Source organism: Tamandua tetradactyla, chromosome 2, assembly GCF_023851605.1.
Source record: "Tamandua tetradactyla isolate mTamTet1 chromosome 2, mTamTet1.pri, whole genome shotgun sequence".
Classification (NCBI taxonomy): domain Eukaryota; kingdom Metazoa; phylum Chordata; class Mammalia; order Pilosa; family Myrmecophagidae; genus Tamandua; species Tamandua tetradactyla.
The window spans coordinates 54877261-54901636 of NC_135328.1; the positions used below are offsets into that span (position 1 = coordinate 54877261).

A 24376-nucleotide genomic window follows, 5' to 3' on the forward strand; every position below is an offset into this window, starting at 1 on the left:
TCTTTACCAGATCAGCAATTCTTAAAATGAGCAGATTATGACTTTAAATGTTAGTGTTGAAGCACTGAATGAATTCAGCTGATAGGACTGGAATCTATTTCATAGAATACTCAGGACAGAACATTGGACATCCTATCACTCCTTTCATACTGGTTAACATGGGCAGATGCTTTTCTTTTTGATATATGTGTGTGCTACCTATTTAGTAAAAGAAACTGTGCACTTTTTTTTTTTTTAAAAAGCTGCCAAAATAACTTTGAAACTGAATAATTGCCAATGTTGCCCTCTCATCTGAAAGCAAGAAGCAGGGAAATGTATCCTAAAAAAGAATTATGTTTTTCTTTTTTTCATAGGCAGACACTGGGAATTGAACCCGGGTCTTCAGCATGGCAGGCGAGAACTCTGCCTGCTGAGCCACCGTGGCCTACCCAAGAATTATGTTTTAAACATAGACACTACTAAGTTTTTTTTCTTCAAAAGGCCCAGATCTGCTCACTTGTTCACTGAAATGAAAGTTAAGAGGTGATAAGAAATAAGAGACAAATCTTTGTCCTTGATATAAAAGGTTTATTGCTTACAAAAATAAGTTACCTAGCATGACAATACACGTGAACACAAGTGCTCAATCAAATGACAACAGCTTATGAAAATGACTTAAAACACAGATCCAGAAAGAACAATTCACCAGTATCGCAAACACACAAAAAGAACATACTGTATAATTTTCTTATATTATGTTCTAGTATAAGATATCTATAATTAGCTAAAGTATGTAATTAGTCCCATTAACCACAGAGATGGAATCTGTTTTTTAAGAGGCTCAGCCTTCTTATACTATACAATGTTTTATGAAAAGAAGAGAATGGCTATATTGATATTTGAGTAGTGATGAGCTGTTTGAGCCATCAATATTAATTAGGGCTTATTTGGGAAGGGGTTGGGAGGGGTCTGCATGCCATCCTAGGTTCAGAAATGGGACTGGGGGTGGGGATGGGGATTACTGTCGGCAGGTGTCATGGAAGGCTTCGAGGGTTCGAAAATCTCTCCATGTCGGGGGAAGGCCATCTTGCAGAAACTTTCCACAGCGCTGGCATGGGGCCTGGAACAGCTTTATGTAGCTTCTTAACCAGGTCTAAAAAGAGAAGTGAGGACAGAAATGAAAGCAATGGGATTGGGGTGCTTCCAATGTACTCCTTCTTGTCACGATTAATGACCCCAAGGACAAAGAACTTAAGTTGGCTGTGACCCCCAAAAGATAGCCTATGATTTTAAAGAAAGTAGCATGCAAAAACCTACAAGGTCTTAACTCCCTTACACCTCCCAACTGAGGGAGTTTTTAAAATCGAAATTCATACTCTCAAAAACAGGAAGCATTCCCTGAGGAATCACCATGAACTACCACACAGCCTTAGGACTCTGGAGCCAAACATAACCACAATTCATTTCCTGAGTCCCACATCTTCTGAATATGAGTGCTGAGTCTCTTCTGTTCACTACCAAGAAGTGGTCACGGACATGTGCTAAGAAAGACTCCAAATAGGTGACGGCATTAGAATTCTCCAATGAGATCAACTGATTTTTTGAATCTGATTTTGCAGGTCATCACTCATTGCAACAGTGTGGCCGAACACACCTGGGAGGGAGGGCAGGACAACCCCAGTGCCAGGGAATAACATAATAAGCACCAAATATACACTGAATACTTCAAAGTACAGAGTACTTTCAGGCATTATACATAAGTACAAGACTCACATATCTCAATTTTCAAACTCAAGGAGAAGTACTATAAAAACAAAACAAACCCCACAACAATATGCAAGCAAGTTCTAACTGTAAAAACAAGCAAATGAATCTCATCATTTAATGTTCTCCTGAATTATGTTGGTAAGAGAAATCTATTCTCCAAAGAGGTCAGCTGAGTTACTGATACAAATAGTTCCATCTTCATCACAGCTGCTTTCATAATGGCAGAACTTGGCCCATTGATACTGTCCCCCTTCCACAGGGCTAAGGTTTTGGCAATGAACATAAGGTCAATGAAACATTGATTTAAACTATTTGTCTTTCAGTGCTATTCAGATTCAAATCCTCCAAAAATCCAAAAGTCAGTTACCAAAGGGGAACTGGATATTGAACCATTTTAGGTTAAAAGGCAATTTTTTTACCCATCCAAAAATGAAAATTTCACTAAAGAGTGTCAACTGAATTGCTCTCTTGACATAAAAGGCAGCATGGACAACTCTGCAGAGCACCTGAGTTTGCTTTTTTGTTCAACCTCCCTAATATTGTTAAGTCAGTCAATACACGGGGTTTGTGTCTCTCAAGAATCTATAGGCTCTCTAAGAAGCATACCTGCTGAGGCACAGGTGAGAGAATGAACTGGATGAGCAATACCCCACCTGGTGGCAATATAATGAGGACTTGCTAAAGGTAGGTCTTGTGAGTAGGCTCACTGGGTTCACTAACTGGCAGTTTTTCTAGTATGAAGAACAAAGGGATTTTTAGCAGCACTGAAAGACGAGCCTACCGATTCTGTCAAGGGTGGATCTAGTTCTTGGCCCTGCTGAGGCCAACTGGTGGCCATATGATAAATGTGGTGGAGGCTAACTTGTAACAGTTGTGATTTCAGTGATACAAAATTCCCACCAAGTTCGATTCAAGCTAATGATGGTTGAACAACCTGCTCACAAAATTCTGAACGTTTAACAAGAGCTGGCCGGAGCCAGTTCCAGCATACTGGGGGAATGGCTGTTTTGGGGTCTCTCCCATCCTCAGTACCAACTCTGAAAATTTAAAGACCAACCTTACCAGTATAAAGACAGTGGCAAACTGGGAGATCCATCTGCCACTGTGAAGCCCACACAATATGAAGATTACCTTTTGAGCTGCCTAGTCTCAATTTAAGGGAGCCAAGGTTTAAATGGGAGACTTGGCACTTAAAGTGACTTACCATGAAGGATCTGACCACGACATCTGGCATCTGGGGCAGCTGATAATGGAGCAAGGCAGTTGTGGCATGGTCTGTCACCTGGGAATGAAGGACAATAAGTGAAGTAAGAGGCCACTCTAAATGAGCACAGAGATAAAGATGAATGCACCCTTTTTATGTGAAAAACAAGTCTGCTTTTGAATATCTCTTGGAGGAAAGTACAACTAAACTAAAATCTGAAGCACAAATATTAGTTAGTGAGGCTGGGAGCAGGGAAGAGGAGAAAAGGTGTGTTGTAGGCAGAAAGGAACACAGGTACACAGATCAGGAAGAAAGTGGAGAGTGGAACATTCCAGCAACTGAAAACCCAGACGGGCTATAGATTGCTGGGAGAGAGGAAGGGAGTGGTTCACAAGCCATGTCACTGAATATAGCACTATGTGAACGCAAAGGATCATTTTAAATTTTCCACAATTTACTTCATCTTTATACTGGGACAATTTTCCTGGTAGTATGATTGGTTTCTTTCTGCTTCCTTTAATTCTCATTCTATTCCATAGTTTATAACCACATGAGTTTTATGACAGGGAATCTAGTAATTTCTGATGTTCTTTCCCTTAGGACTCACAATTTCTACTAGTACCTTTCTGAGAGGGCTAGTCACTCAAAGTATGGGCCTCTAACCAGCTCTCTACAGAAGTCTGGTCTTTTCTCAGAACGCTAGCAGGACATGCCCATTACTTGTACCTGGACAGTAGTCGTTTATCAGCAAAGCCAATGGCTAGATTGCTTTAAGTCCCCTAGAGGCATCAAGTGGTCAGATGGAAAGAACACTGGGTTTAAGTCCCAGCATTGCCCTCTGACCTGACCTTGATCCAGTTACTTAACCTCTCTGGGTCTCAATTTCTCTTCTGAAAAACAAAGGAGTTGGTCTGAGATCCCTTGTAGTTCTAAAACTTGATGATATCATGAATTGTTACAGAATGCCATAAATCAGCAGATTAATAGATTATACCTAATTTGATAGCTGTTTCCAAAGTAATGTTTGATTTAATTGTCTTCAATAGGGATTCTTATCATTGCAAACAGTGTGGTTAAAAAAGAAAAAACCCCAGAAACTTCCAGATATAGTCATTAACTTCATGAACAAGAATAAACATAGGTCTAACTAGTGGAAACATCAATTTTCCAGCCCCCCTGAAATGTGGCACGTTACAGTTCCAGACCACCCCCCCACCCCCACCCCCCGCCCTGCCCCAATGTGCTAAGAGACCTAAGCAGAGCAGCAGTTAAACTGTCGGGCAGTAAACCAGAAGTGCCAGTCTAGGCTCCACATGGTGAGTTATAAATTACTCCAACTATATATCCACATATTCAGCCAGAGAAATTTCACCATAAGGTGTGTAAGGACACAGGCTTTGCAGCCATGCAATCTGGGCCCCGGCTCCCAACTTCTTTCTAGGTGATCTTTCACTTCTTACAAAACCTGTTTAAGCCCCTGTTTCCTCCTAGATAAAATGGAGATCATAATAATACGCAATTCCTTAAGTCTGGTGAGATGATGGAATGACGCCATCACGCAAAGCTACTACTTTCTAGAAATGCAGCCAGCCCTGCCTGCCTGCACTTCTCTTCTGCAATCCCCAGTCCCTGGACTTGTCCTCTTTTCTCTCTGTACTATAATGGTCTGCTTGGTGATTGGTGCATCCTACTAGATGACAGCTCTATGAAGGCAGGCATCATGCTTACATGCTTATCTGGTTCATGCTGCATCCCCAAGGCCTATAACATTACTCAGCATATAGCAGGTGCTCAACAAATATTTGTTGAATTAAAAAAAAAGCTTAAAAATGCCCACTCACCAAAAGCCACAAGTCATAAATACCCGCCTTGACTTTCTTGTAAATACAGCAGCAGTTCATGTATCTAACATTGTAGATAAATTCTTACAGAAGTGACTTTCAAGATAAATGGTACTTATTTCTTCAAGTGCCAAGACTGCTTTTATTTTAAGCATTTTTGACAGACAGCTTTCTAAAATGAGCAATGCTTTAAAAAATTTTTTTTAAACCAGTAGTTATGATAACTTTGTAGAATGGCTGGTGGTGATCACTGGGGTGAAATTTACAGCTACAAAACAATGCAAAGCAAACCTTTGAATGGCATCTAAATGTAAAAACTTGGTTCTTACTCACCCAATGACCTTGCTAGGGATTAAACAACAATAAAACAAAACAAGACACACACAAACAAAAACACCATGCAAGTGCCATTTTATGAGCTGAAAGACTTTTCTTACAATCACATTTGTTATTACAAAAGAAGAAAGGTTGTTGGAAGTTGGTTTTTCCTTACCCCAACATTTATTTTTAAAGTGCCTCTAATGAAGGTCCCAACTTTATCAGTATGGTTGTAGAAAGTAGCCAAAGTTGGCTTTGTTTGCTCAGTACCCTACTGTTCTGGATATGACTCCTTTCCCCAGAAGGGGGAAGGTCCATCTGGACTCTAGTCCTGGGATTCCCCTGGGATGAAATTAGATCATGTCCATTTCACCTGGCTTGGCCTGGGGCCTGATTCCCTAATCAAACTGGCAACTGGGAGGCAACATCCAAATCAGGGATGCTTTGTTTAGCTGCACTTTTATTTTTCCTTTTACAATTTCAAAAACGAATGGCCAACATTCAAAATTCAGTAAATTCCACATAATTAGGACTCTTGATATAATAGAAGATCAAGGAACAGTAATAGCACCCCTCCCTCACATGCTATTGTGAGCATTAAATAAGATCAACCATGTGAAGTGCTTGGCACAAGGTCCAGCACATGGTAAGTGTGGCCGTAATAATAATCGTGAATGTGCCCTGGCTCCCCAGTGCCCACATATCCATGTGGTGACCACCAGTTGGAGCCAGGAGGGGCAGTGCCTTTGGACAGGACATGCACCTGCAGTTTGCCCATGCCCCGCCATGGTCGCTTATACCTAGCCTCATGTTACCTGCCTGGCATTTGTGGGCTTCGGAATTAATTACTTTACCTAAATGCTGACAAGAAACTCTGCCCTCAAGACTCCCTAAACTTGACCCCAATTCTTCTGGTTCCTTAGATGTCTAGCCTGGCTTCCTGGTCTTTATTTAAACCCACCTTCTATGGGTTGACAAACTATATGCACCTCCTCCCTTTCTTAGCTGATCTCTGGACTTGATCTCATCTGGCTGAACTCAGGTTCTCTCAGAATGTGATGAGACAAACATGGTTTTTATGATGCAAGGTGCTATACCCAGACAAGATATCATGATCGTTACATAAACATTTAAAGTACTCAGAAGCCTGCTCCTCCTTAAGTGTACCTGTTAAATAACATCACCATCCAACCAGATGCTGAAGCCAGAAACCTGTGCTCATTTCTACACCTTCCTTGACCCCACCCTTCAAACTCAAGCAGTTTCCAGGTTCCAAATTCTTTATCTGGGATCTCTCTACTTCTTCCCATCTCCACTGCTACTCCCCCAGGCTAGCTGCCTTCTTTTCCTGTCTAGAGGATCAGAAGAGCACCACTTAGCTTTCTTATGTCCAACTCTTGCTCTCTGGCAGTCAAAGTGAACAATCTGTGGCAAAGAGGCAAAGAGTATGGGCTGCACAGTCCACTGCCTAGATGTGAACCGTGGCTCCACCTCTTTTAACAGTATAACCTTGGGTAAGTTATTTAATCTTTCTTAACTGCAGTTTATCTGGAAAATGGAGATAATAAGAAACAGCACCTACTACATGGGATAACTATGAGGAATAAATAAAATACTGCTGTATTGCACACTGGTCAACAAAAATTAGCCATTATTATTAAACTATAAATCTAACTCTGTCATTCCTCTGCTTAAAGTCCTCTTATGGCTTCTGAATGCTCTTAGGATAAAATCCAAACTCACGGTAATGGCATTGGAGATCCTGCAGGACCTAGTTCCTGCCTCCTCTCCTCTCACCCCCTCACTCTAGTCACATTGGTTTGAAAATGTTTCAGTTTCTCAAATGCTCCATCTTCTATCCCTCAGTGCCATTCCCTCTGCTTGGATCTCTTCTCTCCACTTTCTCCTGCCTAGCTTCTGATTCTCTTCTTGGCCTGGTTTAAATCTACTTGCTCAGGGAAGCCATCCTAGACCTCTCTATTGGGTTAAGTCTCCTTGCTCAGCTCTTTCATAGCACTCCTCATGACTGAACTCACCAAATTATTTTTTGCAATTTTTGTTTAGTGTCAGTTTCCCTAAGTTGACTATAAACAGAAAATATGCCTGTCTACTGCCCAGCATAGAGAAGTTTCTTTGTGTGTGCTGAATAAATTAATGATCTGCCCTGCCCCTGAGTCCTCTAGGGACACTGGGTCAACTCTAGGTGTACAGGGTGAAGAAAAGGGCATGAAAGCCTGGAAATTGAAGACAGGAGCTGAGGACTCTGGATGCTGACTATTTTCAGGCAATTTTGGACTTTCCTGTGTGGTAGAAACTACTAGTGACTCAATTTGGTCCTTTCCTCTCCTTGGACACATGGGAAGACTTTCCAGCCACGTTCATAGTTATTCTGGGTTATGTGGCTAGTTCTAGCCAATGGACTACAAGTGGAAGTGGCATCTGTTACCCATTTGGAGACAGCGAAGGGCAAGTGTGAATTCTCCTGCCCTCTCTCTACCTGTGTTGGGGCTATCTTGGGAGATGTATACTGAGAAAGTGCAGTAACAATTTGCTGGAGCCTCTGTTAAACCTGGGTCCCTGAGTGAATATATGGAGCACAGCCTACTGTCAACTCAAGATGGATGTGCAATACGAGCAAGAAATAAACTTTTGTTATGTTAAATTACCAAGACTTTGAAATTTATGTTACTGCAGCATTACGTCTCCTATTCAGACTAATATATCCTCCTTGGGTGATTATTTCCCATGGAGATTGCTAGGTCTATGATTTCTGTAAGTGGCAGCACATATGAATTTGCGCTGTGGCAAATGACATTTCCCTCTAGAATGGTGATACTCAAAATGTAGTCCAGGTATAACAGCATTGGTATCAACTAAGAATTTGTTAGAAATTGGAGTTCGTGGACCTCACTCTAAACCTAGCATCAGAATCTCTGGGGCCCAGGAATTGTGTTTTAATAAGCTCCTCACCTGTTTTTATGTAGATATTCTTATGTATATAAGAAATGCAAATGCAAATGAATATAAAAATCACCTGGGGATCTTATTAACAATCAGATTCTGATTATGTAAGTCTGGGATGGGGCCTGAACTTCTGCATTTCTCAGACTACCAGGATGGCCATGCCTCCAATTAGAGAATCACACTAAGTAGTAAGGCTGAGGAGGATTCTGGGAATTCTGGGAAAAAGGCCTAGAAAATGGCAGGAATTTGCTTCCTGGGACACAAAACAAAGGAGTACAAATCAGAATGACAGTTTATCTTACAATATTTTTATGAATAAAAACGGCAACATCCAAATTTCAAGATGAAATATTTTTACAGTGGGTATTCACGGAGTGGTGGAGTTATCCATATTTCTGAAAGGTGCTTTTTCAGGGCCATAGGAGTATTTTACTTTGTTAATTTATAATAACTATTATTAATGAGAGCTTATTACATACCAAGCCCTTATGTGCCCGTTCTCATTTAATCTTCACTAACTCTACGAGATGGGTGCTACCTTCATTTCCATTTTATATAAGAAAAAATGGAGACGTACAGAGGTAAGGAAAATGCTCAGCTGGTAAGGGACAGTCAGTATTTGAATCCAGATACTCAAAGCTTGAGCCTTTGCTGACCTCCCTCCTAACAGACTCTCCTTCCATCCTTCCCGGTACCTGCCCTGGTACCCAGGCATCACTCTGCACCGCCTCCCACCCCTCCTTCCAGAGCACTGTGATATCTTCAGTAACCCAGAGTCCATATACAAGTAGCAGTTTTGGAGACTTGCAAATGTGTCTGTTGTTTAACAGGCTACTCCAGAGCCGAACACACTATATGAACTAGAAAATGTCATCCTCTAGATACGGAGTTGTACATCAAAGCTCTATTTTGGCATCTGGTTCATAAGCAGGGCACCTAATTAATTTTTCCATTACTGGTTGGCAATCTGGCCAATTTAACCTATTTCTCAAAAGTTTCAGTATAAAGTAGTCCCTTTGATTGCCAAATGATATTGTTTTTTCCCTAGTTCTGATGTGATCATTTAATTTCTTCTATTTTCTATCTCCAATTACAGAAAGATTTCAATAGAAGGAAACAAAGCTGACTAATTTGTTATGTTTTCCCTATATTTCTTCTTTCCTCCCCAACTCCCATACTCCTGGTTTTAAGATTCCCATGGTTGAACCTAAAAGTGCTAGGTAAATATGGTTGTTAATGCTGGAGAAATTCATTTATAATGATATTCTTTTTTGTCAAAGCATTCCACCTTCAATACTGTTTTGTTTGATATGTGTCAAACACATCATGTTTGAAAAGTTTTTTGCTCAGCAACCAAGATGTGGAGAAAAAAACAGGCCTGGGGCAAAAAAAAAGTTTGCTATTAACTAATTTAAATTGGCTCTGTGCAAGCAGAGGTTCAGGTGCCATTATAATGTAAAGCTAATGAGATTCTACAGGGAGATAAAAGCCACCTTCCCTCACAGGGGAGGGAGAGGAAAGGCACTAATGCTCCTAAAGAAAGGGAGGCAATTCATCCCACTAGTGAGGTCTGGTCTGAAAAAAAACCTTGTAAAAAGATCAAAGTAGATGGCAAACCCAAGGAAAGGGAGGGAGAAGACATGAGAGTAACAATAAACCAGCAAGATAGGGAATGGCAGCAAAGAGGAGCAGAGAATGAAACTGACTGTAGATGCAGAAGCAGAAGGACAAACAGGGAGCACAGAAAGAAAGCTGTCATAAAAAAAGGAGTGACCAACATGAGGCTTTGTGCAGAGATGCTCTGCCACATCTGGGCAAAGAAAAACTACAAATGCTCGCTTGGCTTGGGATATGTTTTTCCCTGTCTCATGGCTGGACCATAGATGATTTATTTTGAGTAGGGACTGACATCTCCATAACCCCATCAACACAGATCTACTTTGCTTTATTATCCTCATTTTCAGTGTTTTCTCCTACTGTGCCAACCACGGCTTGCCAAAATTCTCTGTCCCTCAGTTCAAAGAGGTAGAGCGAAGTTTTCAGCAACCCCAAAACAATATGTGAGCTACAGCTTAGGGGAGGAGAAAAGGAATCTTTCAAGAGACCTTGAAACAGCTGCCACTCAACACACTGGAGAAGAAAAGATGCCAGTCAAAACAAGTCTCCACAAAGTTCCTCTGCCATATTGTGTACAATGTGTTTCTGACGATCAAGAGCTGGAGGGTACTTGAGAGACTACGAGCCATTTTAGCTAAACCAAAAGCAGAAACGTCTGCAATAATAGTCACAAGGTCAACACTGACTGAGCATTTACACCGTGCATGGGATGGGCCAGTGTACACACCACAACCAGGCTAAGAGTGCACAACTGGTTACAAACACAGCCTGGTGAGGAGCACAGGCTTTGGAGCTAGACTGCATGAGTTTGAATGACATCTGTCACTTATGAGCTGTGTGACCTAGAGCAAGGATCAATGCAACTAAAACAGTTGAACAGTATCTGACAAACAGCAAGCACCCACTAAATGTTAGCCATCATTATTTTTCTGTCAATTAATCTCCACAATAACCTATGATGGAGGCACTATTCTAATTTCCATTTACAAGTTAGGAAACTAATTCACAAGGAAGTTAAGTAATTTGCCCAAACCAAGCAGCTATTAAGTAGCAGAGCAGGGGTCTGAACCCAGACAGGGAAGTGTGAGTGCCAGACTCTAAGTCCTCAGCATGGTAGGTTCTCCACTCCAAGCCTTTGGGGTGGACACAGGTTGCAGGGGAATGCAGCAGAGTGGTATATACAGGTCATTGCTTCCCCAGATGGGAATGGAACCCATCTCTCTAAGGGTGGAACTGGGACTAAGTCCTAAGACTCCTGACTTATACCCCAGTCCTTGTCATTTATGCAACTTTCCCTCTACCTCCCTGCTGAAATTTCTATCTATCTTGCTCACTGCCATGACCCAGGCATCTACTCTGAACAGTGCCTAACGCAGACACAAGTGAAACTCCCAGAAAGATCCCTAGATGGAATGAGTCTCCCTGATTTGCACAATGATGGGGAAAGAGGGCAAATAAAAGCCTACAGTATATATATAGTCAAGACTGTACCCATATTAATCGAGAGGAATTAAAAATACAGAACCCTCCCAAAACTGGGGGACAAGGGTATTGCGGAAATCCTATTGTTATAACAATGAATTTAGCATATAGAGCTCAAACTCTTCTTCCACTTATGCCTTCTACCCTGCTGTAGTGTCAAAGGTTTAGTTCTTGCAAGACTACTTTCTGTTAAGGTCAAATCCCCTGAAAGCCTACATTTGATGGTAGCCAAAGCTTTATTCTTTAGGAGTAAGAAAGGAACAAAAGACAGAGGGGTGACATGCAGAAGGATCAGTGAGACATAGGAGGGAAGAAAAAGTATCATACTCCAGCAATTTCCTCTTTTAAAAAGCAAGGGTCAAACTCAAAAATGGACAGCACAATAATATCTAATTGTAAAGTAATCATGTTAAAACACTGAATGAAGCTGCATCTGAGCTATAGGTTTTTGTTTTGTTTTGTTTTTACTATTATTACTTTTATTTTTTTTTCTCTATATTAACATTCTATATCTTTTTCGGTTGTGTTGCTAGTTCTTCTAAACCGATGCAAATGCACTAAGAAACGATGATCATGCATCTATGTGATGATGTTAAGAATTACTGATTGCATATGTAGAATGGTATGATTTCTAAATGTTAGGTTAATTTCTATTTTTCCGTTAATTAAAAAAAAAAAAAAAGAGAAGGGGTAATTGGAGCTGAAGGGATACAGACTGTACAACAGGACTGGATATAAAAACTCAGAAATGGACAGCACAATACTACCTAATTGTAATGCAATTATGTTAAAACATTGAATGAAGCTGCATGTGAGGTATAGGTTTTTTTTCTCTCTATTATCGTTTTAATTCTTATTCTGTTGTCTTCTTATTTCGTTTTCTAAATCGATGCAAATGTACTAGGAAATGATGAATATGCAACTATGTGATGATATTAAGAATTACTGATTGTACATGTAGAATGGAATGATTTCTAAAAAAAAAAAAAAAAAAAAAGCAAGGGTCTGGGCAGGCCATGGTGGCTCAGCAGGCAAGAACGCTCGCCTGCCATGCCAGAGGACCCAGGTTCGATTCCTGGTGCCTGCCCATGTAAAAAAAAAAACAAACAAGAAAACAAAGGCAAAAAAAAAGCAACGTTCTATTGAGCTCATTGTGGGGAGAAAGTTAAGAGGATGACAATGGCAGTCACCAGCCCAGGACAAGAATAATGACACAAAAATCCACGATCCTTACACAGCAAGATTTTTGTCTTCTGTTTCAGGGTTGACCATGCACTTTCTTCCCTCTTTTACTCAGAATTTTTTTAATACATTCAAATTGGAGTATTTGAGTTTATTGAAATGAAAACTTACAATTTCTGCCAGGGGTTCTTAAACAGGGGTCCCTGGATTTCTTGGTGGTCCATGGGTTGCCTTAAAGGGATTCTTGAACCTCCTATGGTTGTAGGCATCATTCCTGCCTATGTACATCTTTCTGGCCAGAGTGGAGACCTTTCAGTGCAGCACAGAGGTGAGCAGCACCGACTCCAGAGGCAGGTTGCTAGGTTCTGTCCTTGGCCTTCTGAGAGGGCAGGCCTAGACTGGGGACCAGGACCTGAACTGATATAAAGCTACCCAAGGTGATTTTGATGTGCAGCTGAGTTAGGAACCACAGAACAGCCTCACTGCCAGACTACTATCTGGTCACACCACCAGGGGACAGGACTGTAGATAAGCAGTGCTGGGGTATAAACTGAGCTTGAGAAAATGCTCCAGCAGTTATTTGATGCTTCTCTCTAATGCGAGGACTAATGCATTGAGGTGCATTATCTGAGAGTACGGAGCCCATGAAGTCCAAGGCTTCACCTATTAAGCTAGGAGAGCTGGGGCCTCTGACTATTAAATGTATGCCCCACCAAGATTAATAAATAGGAAAAGTTAAGTACACCAGTGTTTAGGAGTTGCTTATTTAAAAGAGAAGCCTGGCTCAAGCTTCCTTCCAGCCAATAACCTGCTTCCAAACAACATGAAGAGAAGATTCTTTCAGACCTGGATTTAAGTTACCAAAATGGCAGCACAATGGGATATATAGAAGGGAACCTGAACAGTCAGGAGGCAGAGGTTTGTTCAATCCTGGATTAGACCTTAATTATCTGGGTGACCTTGGCCACATCCACCCCCACCCCCACCCCCACCACTAGCACCTGGTAGAAAGCATGAGGCTATGATCAGTGTAGGATGATCCCTCAGGTCCCAGACATTAAATGTATGCCATAGTACCTAAACTGCCCTGGTACCTACAAGTAACACCAGCCCACTCAGCCCACAGACTATACCCTGAAGGTGAACCTATGAACAAGCTCAATACTCTACTTGTCTGTACTCAGGGGTGAAACGAAAGCATTTTTGCTCTTTTCAAAAAGACAAGCCAATCCCAACAGGCAGCAGGGGGCAGCAGTTTCCTGCCCCACTCCAGGAATCTACCTGCTGCTCAGAGGATGTCCTTATGTATTCCTCAGTTTCTGGGCCATGTGTATTCCTTTGCCAAGGAGGGTTAAGAAGTGTTTATAGAATTTTGGGCTCAGAACCAGGGAGACCATTAGTACAGCACTTTTCTTTATGTTAGAAATCTGAGCTACTTTTCCTTATCTCAATGGGTTCCAATGAAACTTTGAAGCACAAGTTAACAGGCAGCAAAGCCAAACTTTTGCCATTGGGTTATACTTCATGCTATCTCCTCACTGAAATAAATTAAAATTTACTTTCATTGCGTAGATGAACTTTAATGTTATACATGGAGATTAGCCCAAGAGTTTGGGACTCTATTAAGAGTTTTGTCAAGGCCAAACTCTCCCTTAAGGAGTGGGACACTAGGAATTTCCTAGAAGGAGAAAATTCTATGTGGACCCTGCAATTAAAGATGTGAACCTTGCATTCTGGATCTTTAAAGAGACAGCAATCCCTGCCAGTCACATCGCTCTGAGGAGGTGTACTGGTTTTATGAAGAATATTTAAAACAGACCCAGCAGTATTCATTCCATGAAAAAAGGAGTCACCGTTAGTTCAAAAAATGGAATGTAGTACTGAAAGTGATGCTGGGAGCTGGGGTAGACAGGGTTTGGCACAGAGACAAACTTCTAGATTGGGGATAAAAGTATAGTAAAATGGAAGTAGGGGATTTGTTTGCCACAGGTTAAGCAGACCTAGAGCTCAAGCAGGAAGCACTGAAGTACATGGGGACTAGGGAGTTAGATGAGATCAATATTTCTTTCTCTTTTTGATGAAAGATCCATTTACATGGTCTGCAAGGAACTCAAAACTGTCCAGCAGAGCCAGGAAATGCTGCTCTGAGACAGGACCAGCAGCAGGGCTATCTGTATGTAGGAACTGGAGAGCTGAAGAAAGGCACAGCAGCTCCATCTGGCCTAAAATCTCTGGTCATACTGTTGAGATCAAGCTCTGGGTCTAAGAAAGGATAAGACCATGTATATAAAGTACTTAATATAACCTCTGGTACATATCAGAGCCTCAATAAATGAATCTTTGTTTGTTTGGGGGGGTACAATCCCATCCTCCTTAAAGTCCTGGCTAAAATATCATTAACACCAGGAAGGGAAACTCCCCAAATCCCTGGACTCAATGCAGATTAGCTGTAGACAGCTTCCAGAAAGAAACTTATCCTAGGTCACTCTGCATCCACCTACAGGATCCTTTCAAAGGCATTAGCATAGCTATGAGATTCCTGAGGATCTGGGTCCCAGCTTTGTCTGTCTCCCTTAAGTCCTTACTTCATGTTCCAGCAATACTGGTCTGCTTTAGGAATTCCTCCTCCCAAATATACTTTTCTGATTGTGAGCCTTTGGCTCAAATGGCTCCCCTGCCTAAATTCTGCTCACCCTTCAAAACTCAGCTCAAAAACTCAAGGTAAGTGGTGATGTGATTACACTTACCTTGTAACTGTAATTAATTCTTTTGAAATGTACATTTAAAAATGGTTAAGATGGAAAATTCTGTGTTATGTATATGTTACCATAATTAAAAAAAATACAAAAGTTTGTTAAAACCTGAAATAAAAAATATGGCTCTGCATTGGATCATATCCACACAGCAGAACTGAGTGAACACGAAAAAAAGTAGATGAGAGTCTATTTATTTATTTTGGGGCAGTAGGGGAAGGGGGGCAGGGTGAAAGGGTAGGAAAAGCAGAGGTAATTGGGCACTGCCGAGCAGGAAAGGGTCTGGATAAGAGGAGAAATCCCAGGGTAGATATGAGGGAATTCTCCAGGGTTGAAAAGGGTATGAGCTGTGGAAGGCAGGCCAGACCAGTCTCATGATTCTGCCAAAGGCCTCATGAAGAGCTGAGAGGAGATGCACATAAAAGGTCCTTGACATTTCTCAGGATTAAGGAATCAAGGCTCTTCATTTAGATGAAAAACAACAAAAGTTCAATGCTTTCCAGATGGTAAAATGCCAGATTCTGTTGCTGGCTGCCAAGAAAGTCCAAGCCCACAGATACCTGAATTGTTCTTTACCCACTTGATATGATGTTGCAGGAATAACCTTGCAGTTAGAGAAACACATCCAAAGACACCTGGGCTGCCATGATAATACAGACAATCCCACCTCCTCCTTTATCAAAATTGAGACAGACTTGGGCTCTGTCAGCAGTTGCAGGTGCCTTCTGCCCAGACACTGCTCTGCCTGGGAAAATGGGACATCAGGAGGGAACCACAATAACCTGAGCTAACTTCCAGAGAGCATCAGAAGTGCAACTAGCATTCTCAGGACATGAAGGACTGTTCCAAGTCCTGGAACTGTGATTCTACCAGCATGTCAGGACTTCCCAAAGGACACTATGGCTTTAATCATGGGTACCTTATTCTTTCTTTAGGTAATTTTTTTTTTTAACCAGGAGGGAAGATATTATGCCTGGAGAAAAGGGAAGACAGATGATGCTTCAGCAGAAGAATGTGGGTTTATCGGGGCAGTTGGTCTTTGTTTTAATTTACAAAAAACACCTAACTGGAAATGGACCACACATATAGATGGTCTTGTATTCTGATTTCTGTTGTGTTTTCTTTGCTCCCTCCCTGATACCCCCATCCCCACCTCAGGTGGCAATGTTAAAAGCAGCTAACATTTACTGAGCACTTACTATGGGCAACTGTAGTACTTAAGCATTCCACAAGCATTATCACACTAAATCCTCACTCTATGAAGTAGGTTTTATTGTTTTCCCCTTTTTATGGATGAGGAAAATGAAGCTTACAGAGAGCTTAAATTCCTGGCCCAAGGTCACACAGCTAGTTCATGGTAGAGCTGGGATGCAAAACCATGTCTGTCTGATTCCACAGCCTATGCTCCTAACCACTCACTATGCAGAAGTCCACCATGAAGAGCCTGAGAAGAGGCAACAGATACTGCAGAGGGTCAACAAGGAAAGTGATCCAAAGGAGAAAATCTCACCAAAGGTGATAGGGGAAGAGCTTTCTAAGGAGAGGAATCGGGTCACCAGTGACACGTTTCTGAGAACTCGAGTTTCAGGTCACGGATTAAAACTTCACCAAAGAGTTTGTGGATTATTCTGGTTCCTCTATTGGTTTCCATGACACTGTGTTCTCCTGTACTCCTTTTACCTCTCAAAGGGTCTGATGTTCCAAAGAATTCAGACTTCCTGACACATAACTAAGAGTCTCTTAAAGACATATGACTACCAGTCATGGGAGAAAACAGGGCTGAGCACAGGACAAGAATGGCAAATATTGGGTTGCTCTTCTCCTCTGCCCCAAGTAGCTAGACATTCTTTTCCACTGAATCTTCAGAGACTTCCTCAACACCAACTCTAGGTAGCTATCATCAACAGCCTGGAGTTGGCAGGAAGAAAAGCAAAGGGCCAAAGACAGTGCCTTTAAATAAGATAAGAGGTGGGCGAAGGAAGTACAGAAGGGAAGAGAGCAGAAGGAAAAGGAGGCAGCATTAAATGAGGTGGTCAGGAGGCTCTGAAGTTTGTTTAAGAGGGCACTCTGAGAAGAGTAGTGGAGACACATACAGGCTGCAATGGATTGAGAAGTTCTTGAAAGGTGAATAAAAGCAGGTGATTTTTTTGAGAAGACTGACAGGTATAGAAGGAAGAAAAAGAGATGGTTACTGGAGTCTAAGAAATCATTTTTGAAATGCTGTAACATGTGAATGATAGAAAAGGAAGAAATGTTCTTGCAAGTGAGAGAGAAGATTCCTTGGTCAGAAGAATGTAATGTGCATTATTATTAAGGAAGAGGTAGGTGTCCTCTTCTGAGAGTGAAGGATGAGAGAATGGTTGCACATGTAGAAAAATTTCTGGACATGCATAATAAGGTAAGCTGAGATCATTCAAAAAGTGAGATAATGGAAGGAAGCTCTGAGAGCTGAAAGAGAACAGAAATACTAACCAGACTAAATACTTACATAGCCTCATACTTTGTACTGACGAACTCATTTAACCCTCACACCAATTCTGTGAGGTAGGTACTCTTATCTTCATTTTACAGATGAAGAAACTGAGGCATGTTAGGTAATTCGCTCAAGATCACAGAGAGAGCAAGTGGTGGATGGAGCTGGGATGTGAAGGCAGAAGAGCAGAATGACTCCCCCCCCCATTTATATATATATTTTTTATTTTTTTATTGACAAAGCATAATAACATACAAACACAAACATTCTTAACATATGAACATTCCATTCTTGGTATATAATCAATGACTCACAATATCATCACATAGTTGTATATTCATCACTATGATAATTTTTTAGAACATTTACATCACTCCAGAAAAAGAAATAAAAAGAAAAAAGAAAAAACTCATACATACCATACCCCTTATCCCTCCCTCTCACTGAGAGCTAGTATTTCCATCTACCCAATACATTTTAACCTTTGTTCCCCCTGTCTTTTTTCTATACCACTTACCACTCCCTTTCATTAATCTCTACAAAAATTCTCTCCATGCCTCATGTGTGTGTGTGTGGGGGGGCAGTGACTTTGCTTGCTCTGTTGGCTAAGAGAGATATACCACATCTGAGCAACAAAAGAGGTTCTCTGGGGGTGACTCTTAGGCCTAATTTTAAGTAGGTTTAACCTATCCTTTGCAGGGATAAGTTTCATATGAACAAATCCCAAGATTGAGGGCTCAGCCTATTGATTTGGCTGTCCCCACTGCTTGCAAGAATATCAGGAATTCTCCAAGTGGGAAAGTTGAATTTTCCCCCCTTTCTCGTCATTCTCCCAAGGGGACTTATGCACTGTGCAAATCACTCTGGGATATATCAGGGCATCACACTGGACAAACCTACAAAATCTTTTGCCCTATTCATGGTTCCACGTACTTATGGTGTTCAATTAACCTGTCTATGTAAGTTATATTAGGAAATGCACTAGTCAAAATATAAATTTTGTACTCAATAAACATTTTTTGCTTTAGTCTCATACAGAAGTTGAAGTTTTAAAATATGAGTGATCATCTATTTTTAACACCCTGCAATACTGACATTCCTTTGTTCTTCCTCATGCAAAAACATTTTTTAATTTGTACATTTAGTCACTATCATTGTACACTCTAGGCATTTCTAGATTATACCAGCTCAGTCTTTATCATCTATCTTTCCTTCTGGTTTCATATGTGCCCCCAGCCCTCATCCCTCTATCCTTCTTACATCCAGCTTCATTCAGTGTACTCGCATTATTATGCTACAATCGGGTAGTATTGTGCTATCTATTTCTGAATTTTTACAATCAGTCCTGCTGCACAATAGTAGAATGATTCTTAACTCTATATTACATTGCCTCTCTCTTAAATAGTCATTGTGGGGACTGTGATGGGAGGTCAACCAGTAACGAAGAGAGAAAGGAATGACCTTCAATTCAGAGCAGTTCAGCATGGTTCTAGGTAGTTTTTCTGCAGTGCTGGGATGTGCCTGTGCATCCACATGTACACAGACTATTAGGTTAACAAGGACTGAGTTTTAGGGAATGGCAAGGTGGATGGTATTCACAGAAGCAGTTGATGGATTCTGATCTGGAGTTTACCGAGTCTTGTGCGACCCTTCAGGAAGAAATAAGCTATAGAAATGAAAAATGACTACTCTACGACTCGTCTAATGGCAAAACCACAAATCACTTCCAAGGCATTTCATTATAGCCTAAGAAAGCAAGCAGGATGGGCCGGGCTTTCCTGGTTCCATTTTAATCATAAAATTGGGCATATATGAGTATACCTTAGTAAGGCTCTTGGCCATTTCCACACTTGATACTGGTTAAGGGAACCTCGGAGAAGGAAGATATAAGAGGAAAATGAATGAGCAGATCTATTCTGGGTTTAGGTGCAGAATATTCAAACATGCCTGTTGAGAGAAAAGGTAGGGTGGGCCCACGGTGGCTCAGCAGGCAGAGTTCCCACCTGCCATGCCGGAGACCTGGGTTCGTTTCCGGGTGCCTACCCATGCCGAAAAAAAAAAAAAAAAAGAGAGAGAGAGAAAAGGAAGTGATAAAAGTCTTTTCAGTTGTCCAGTGAGTGTAATGATCTTAACTCTCTGCGATTCTCAGCTCCCAGGGTCCCCTGGGCTGATGTGTAACAATGTCTACTCCTATTTTCCTTTTGCTTATCAGCCTGGCTAATACAGTCCAGCTGTCAGTATAGGAATAAGAGCCGCCTTTTGGGACGACCCTGGAATTGTCTATTACCTCTCCTTCCCTAAAGGTCGTCAATAGCCCAATATTTGGCTCATGCAAGCATTAATACTGTACCATCATTTGTTCAGAGTAGTAGCCTGAAAGGGATATATTTTCATATATTAAACTGCCCTTTTGCCGTTGCACTGGTGAAAATTGTTCCCTGGGCTTAATCAGTTTAGAATTGCCAAGACACACTCGTGTTGCAGGAACAGAACACACAGAAACAAAATGAAAATGCCACCATACTGGGTCAACAAAACGTAAATTCTCCTCACTGGGAAATATTAACCAGTATTTAAGAAAAAATGGGCCCTGTCAGAATGACATAATTTGGAAAAAACTGAGGTCCTTCTATGACATGAAAGAAACTGCCTTGTGGAGACTGCTCCCTCACTGCTGAGTCCTTTTCTAGATTTGGAGGCCTCTGCTGACAGCCTCACCTCTGTAGGACACTGAATAGGAGAAAGAACTGAGAATTGGCATGAAGTCTTAAAACTTTCACCACAATTTAAACAGCTTCTTACAGGTCTTCATCTGAGGCTTTTCAAAGGAAGTACAGATGAGGATGGTAAGAAGAAATTGTAGATATTATAGAGCACAAGATTTAAAATAATTTAAGGATAATTTATTGAGCCTCTTTAGTGATGTGAAATGCTATAGCAGGTACATTTGGTTAAGTAACATGTGGTTCAGTCTCGTTTCAAAAGAGGATGACAGTTCCTATTCTCTGGGAACTATCCACATGTTGGGACCACTCTCTTTCCTGGCACCTGGAATCAGCAATAGGTTAGACCTTCAAATACTATTTGGATGGTATTCCTGTTAAGTACTAAATTAATTCACTAAACAATTGTTACTGGACAAAGGCCTTGGATTATTTTGCCCGACACACTTAATAATCAATTCCTGAGATACTGAGGTTTCAAAGAGAGAAAGTTTATTACTAGGCACGTAGTAGAACAGATGGCCTACTGGTCCAATCTCCCCACACTCCAGTAACTCGATAGTTTTATTAGAGAAAAAGATGGGCAGAGTTTAGAGTAATGAGCACAGTGGTCCCAGATGATATAATTAGAGGTGATTTAATTATTGAGCATGTGCAGATTGGTTACATGCTTAGGCACAGAACATGTGTAAGAAAATGTCAGAATGAGGAAAGATGACTTGTAGGTTAAATTCTAAGCTACCATGCATGTCAGGTGGGCCCACTTTGGTTGGATCCAGTCTTGGTCAAGATAAATTTTGAACTTGGGGTGGGTCAGTTCTGGGCAGATCTGAGACCCTTCATTAACAAACATTAGAGGTTGTCTTTAGTGATTACAAGACCCTAAATTTGAAAAACTGGATACAAATGGCTAGTCACAAGTTTTTACAATCACAGGGGCACAAGATAAGGGCTATACAATCATTATCAGAGATCAAGGCATCTGGATTACAATTTAGAAATTTCAGGAATTTCCTTCTATCTACTCCATATATCAAAAAAGAGTATCTATATAATGATTCAGTAATCAAAATCGTCCCTTAAATCCTGATTTCTCGGTTACACAAATGCCTATCAAGTACACCAAAGTCTCAGAGAACTGAGTCTTCTAGGGTTGGCCAATCTAGTCTTTTAAAAGAAAGCACCTGATGGTCACTCAGTAAACATATTTGGATAAAGTCTGTCCCCTAGATGGGTATAAAGGCAAAATGAATGAATGAATAAAAGAACGATTATAGGAATGAAGAAGCAATGGTAAACACTGTTCACTATTAGATAATCCACATTTCCACAGTTAAGTTCTAATAGTACAGGGCTTAAAGGGTTAAACTTTCCTCTGTCACTTGTAGACTAATGATTGTCGGTGGACTGAAAATTAGACGTCCACAGGCAATGGCTTTTGTGCTTGCCCTCTGAGTAAAAAAGCTGTGAAGCATTTGCTGGTTCCTGTGATACCATCTCTCAATTCTTTTTGCCTACCTGGGGTATATATAATGCACACACTCCACCTCTTTCTTCAGCCTCCCTGCCAAGACTTAATGCAATAAGTACCTGCAGATTTGCTCTTACTCTTCCCGAGTTAGTGGATGAAAATGCATACTGAGTTGGAATGAGGGGGTTAAGGATCAAAATAGTGACTGCCCCTGCAGAGTTTAAATGTCAGAAAAATATGAACAGGCTTGAAACCTTTCCTGGTTCTTTGTGATTTTGCCCTTTTAGATGGTCCTCTCTTATTCCTAAGTTCCATTCTCTGAATCTACTCTGCTGGAAACTTGCTGGCTATAAAAAGCTTCTTCACCCTAGGATGAAGCGCAAGGAGCCTACAGGGGACCATAGTAAACGATGGGAACCTGTTAGCAGCCATGGACTCACAGCAAGCTGCCCCCAGCTCTCAGTCGCTTCCCCACACTTGGGTAAGGGGTTTAATGAGGAAGAAGGAAAAGGGCTTGCTGACAGAGTCAACGTTTGCAGACAAAAGGAAGGCCAAATTTAGTTCCATGTGGCAGGATTTGCTACAGGACAGGTGATCCATCTTTAACCAAGGGAGTCAGGCACTTGCCTGAGGAGAACTTGACAGTGTGTGCTTCCTCTTTCTCTTAGCTCCTGATATTATTTTCCTGAAATAAAAAGGCGACTGTAAGCTTTGCTTGGCTCTGCAAAGCAGTCCCCTCTTCCCTACCTCCCTCCTTTGTTACACTGAGGGGAAGGACTTCAAGGGCTTCCCACTTTCCTAGCAGGCCTTCTTTTTGCTGTGGTCACTGCTGCTAGTTTTGGGCAGGAAAACACATATAGCACACAGTGATTGCATGCACAAAAAGAATGCCAAAGAAAAGTCCTTGGAGGATGCAGAGAAAGAATTCATCCAGTGGTATGATGCGGACTGATATTCGTAGCCAAGTACTCCCAGCTTGGATGTGGGGTCCAATTACAGTATCTACCACCCCTGATTAGGGAGACTATTTTGTGGCAGAAACATCTCATATTGATGACAAAGGAACTCCTTTTCCATGCCACTATACTCTCCTAGTGCATTTTATACAACTGGTTTGGGTTGAGCTTCTCTGGATAATGCTCTTAACTAACCCTTCTACTGACCAGTCTGCTTAACTATTATCTAAACAGGGAGATGACTGGCATCAGGAATATTTAACATTGTACTCTAAAATAGTATCATTCTGGGAAATACTATATAAACAACATCATCAGGACACCCAGAATTTAAGTGGGTAGACAGGAAGAAAACAGAGTTTTGATAAATAGCTGATACTAAAAAGCAGATTTTAGAAATGTTGCCACCTCATCCTTCTCTTTCGGCATTTTGAGTTTGAAATGCTAAATATCACACCACATGTTGCATCAGGCCTTCAGAATCTACAACAAGTGAGGTCCCAACTCAGCCTTTAGTGCAAGGAGGAATGGGAATGTCTGCCTCTTGACTACCAACTGTGACTGAGAGCAATACAATGAAATAAGCACATTATAGTCATTTCCCCTCATTATTCCATACTGTGTAGTACTCATCATCTCTACCAACATCTTTTATAAATATGATATGAAATAGACTTTTTCACAAAATCCCAAACTCTTTCCAAATGATGATGTTGAAAGCTTTATTGATAAAAGCTTAACTTTAATTCTGTACTACACTATTTTTCAATATAGTCCCTAATTTAACAGCAAAAAGAAAATATTTTGGTAGGGAAGAGAGAGGGCTTTTATCTAACTCTTACCTGCCTCCAAAGATAGAAAATAATATCAGTGTTATCTGCCTTTAGTTCTAATCTGAAAGACGCTCTAACCCGTCCCCAAATTGTTGCTCATTAATCTAATACAAGTCAGTACCAGAGGTCAAGTCCAATTAAAATAGGTAAAGGTAAGGATAACAAAGGTTCTATACAAATACAGACAATATGTCACTCAACAGTTGAGAGAACATTTCCCATTCCTTGGAATTCATCAGTTTACGTTCCTTGAGTTATTGCTTCAAATATATTATGTAAACTACAAGAAAGGAATTGGCAGGTGCTCTCATCTCTCTAACAAGACTAATATCAAATTTTAAACATTGCTTCAGCATGTGTTTGTAGTTTTAAAAAAATACAAAGAGCAGTTGGCAGGTTATTTTTAGGGGGGTAAAATAAAAATAGAGCACTGTTTCTCCAAATCTATGCTTCACCAAATCTGTATTTCACACATTTTACAACTTCCTAATAAACTTTCCACTTGCATTCAAAAATACTTAACACTACACAGAGCATATATATATGCAAAAGCAAGTATGTGCAAGCCCCTCCCTAATAAAGGTTATTTGAATGGAAATTGGACCATTGTTAAAATACCAGGTTATGGTTCTGCAGTGCTCACAACCCTCATGAAGTCCATCACCCGCTTTTTTGTGAAGCTAGGGAAAGGGTGAATAGCACAGAGGACAGTAAGAAAAGAACCAGTTTAAAAAAACATATAAACAAACAAAAAAAGAGCAGTGAGCAACGGTTTAATGTTCCTCACTATTAAAGCAAATAATGAGATAAGAT

General features: G+C 40.9%; 1 protein-coding gene and 1 long non-coding RNA gene across 2 annotated transcripts in view; one reads left to right on the forward strand and one right to left on the reverse strand.

Annotated features, from left to right (window-relative positions):
* Positions 1-533: 533 nt before the first annotated feature.
* Positions 534-24376, reverse strand: part of MED27 (mediator complex subunit 27) — a 333651-nt gene continuing 309808 nt past the window's right edge. Inside the window, exons 7-8 of the mRNA XM_077147305.1 lie at positions 2951-3028; positions 534-1132 (exon numbers count right to left, since the gene is read on the reverse strand). Of these exons, the coding sequence (XP_077003420.1) occupies positions 998-1132; positions 2951-3028 (213 nt within the window). The 3' untranslated portion in view covers positions 534-997. The remainder of the gene's footprint in view (positions 1133-2950; positions 3029-24376) is intronic.
* LOC143672829 (uncharacterized) overlaps positions 4200-24376 on the forward strand; it is a 112775-nt gene continuing 92598 nt past the window's right edge. Inside the window, exons 1-2 of the long non-coding RNA XR_013170066.1 lie at positions 4200-4266; positions 6521-6623. This is a non-coding gene — a long non-coding RNA (uncharacterized LOC143672829). The remainder of the gene's footprint in view (positions 4267-6520; positions 6624-24376) is intronic.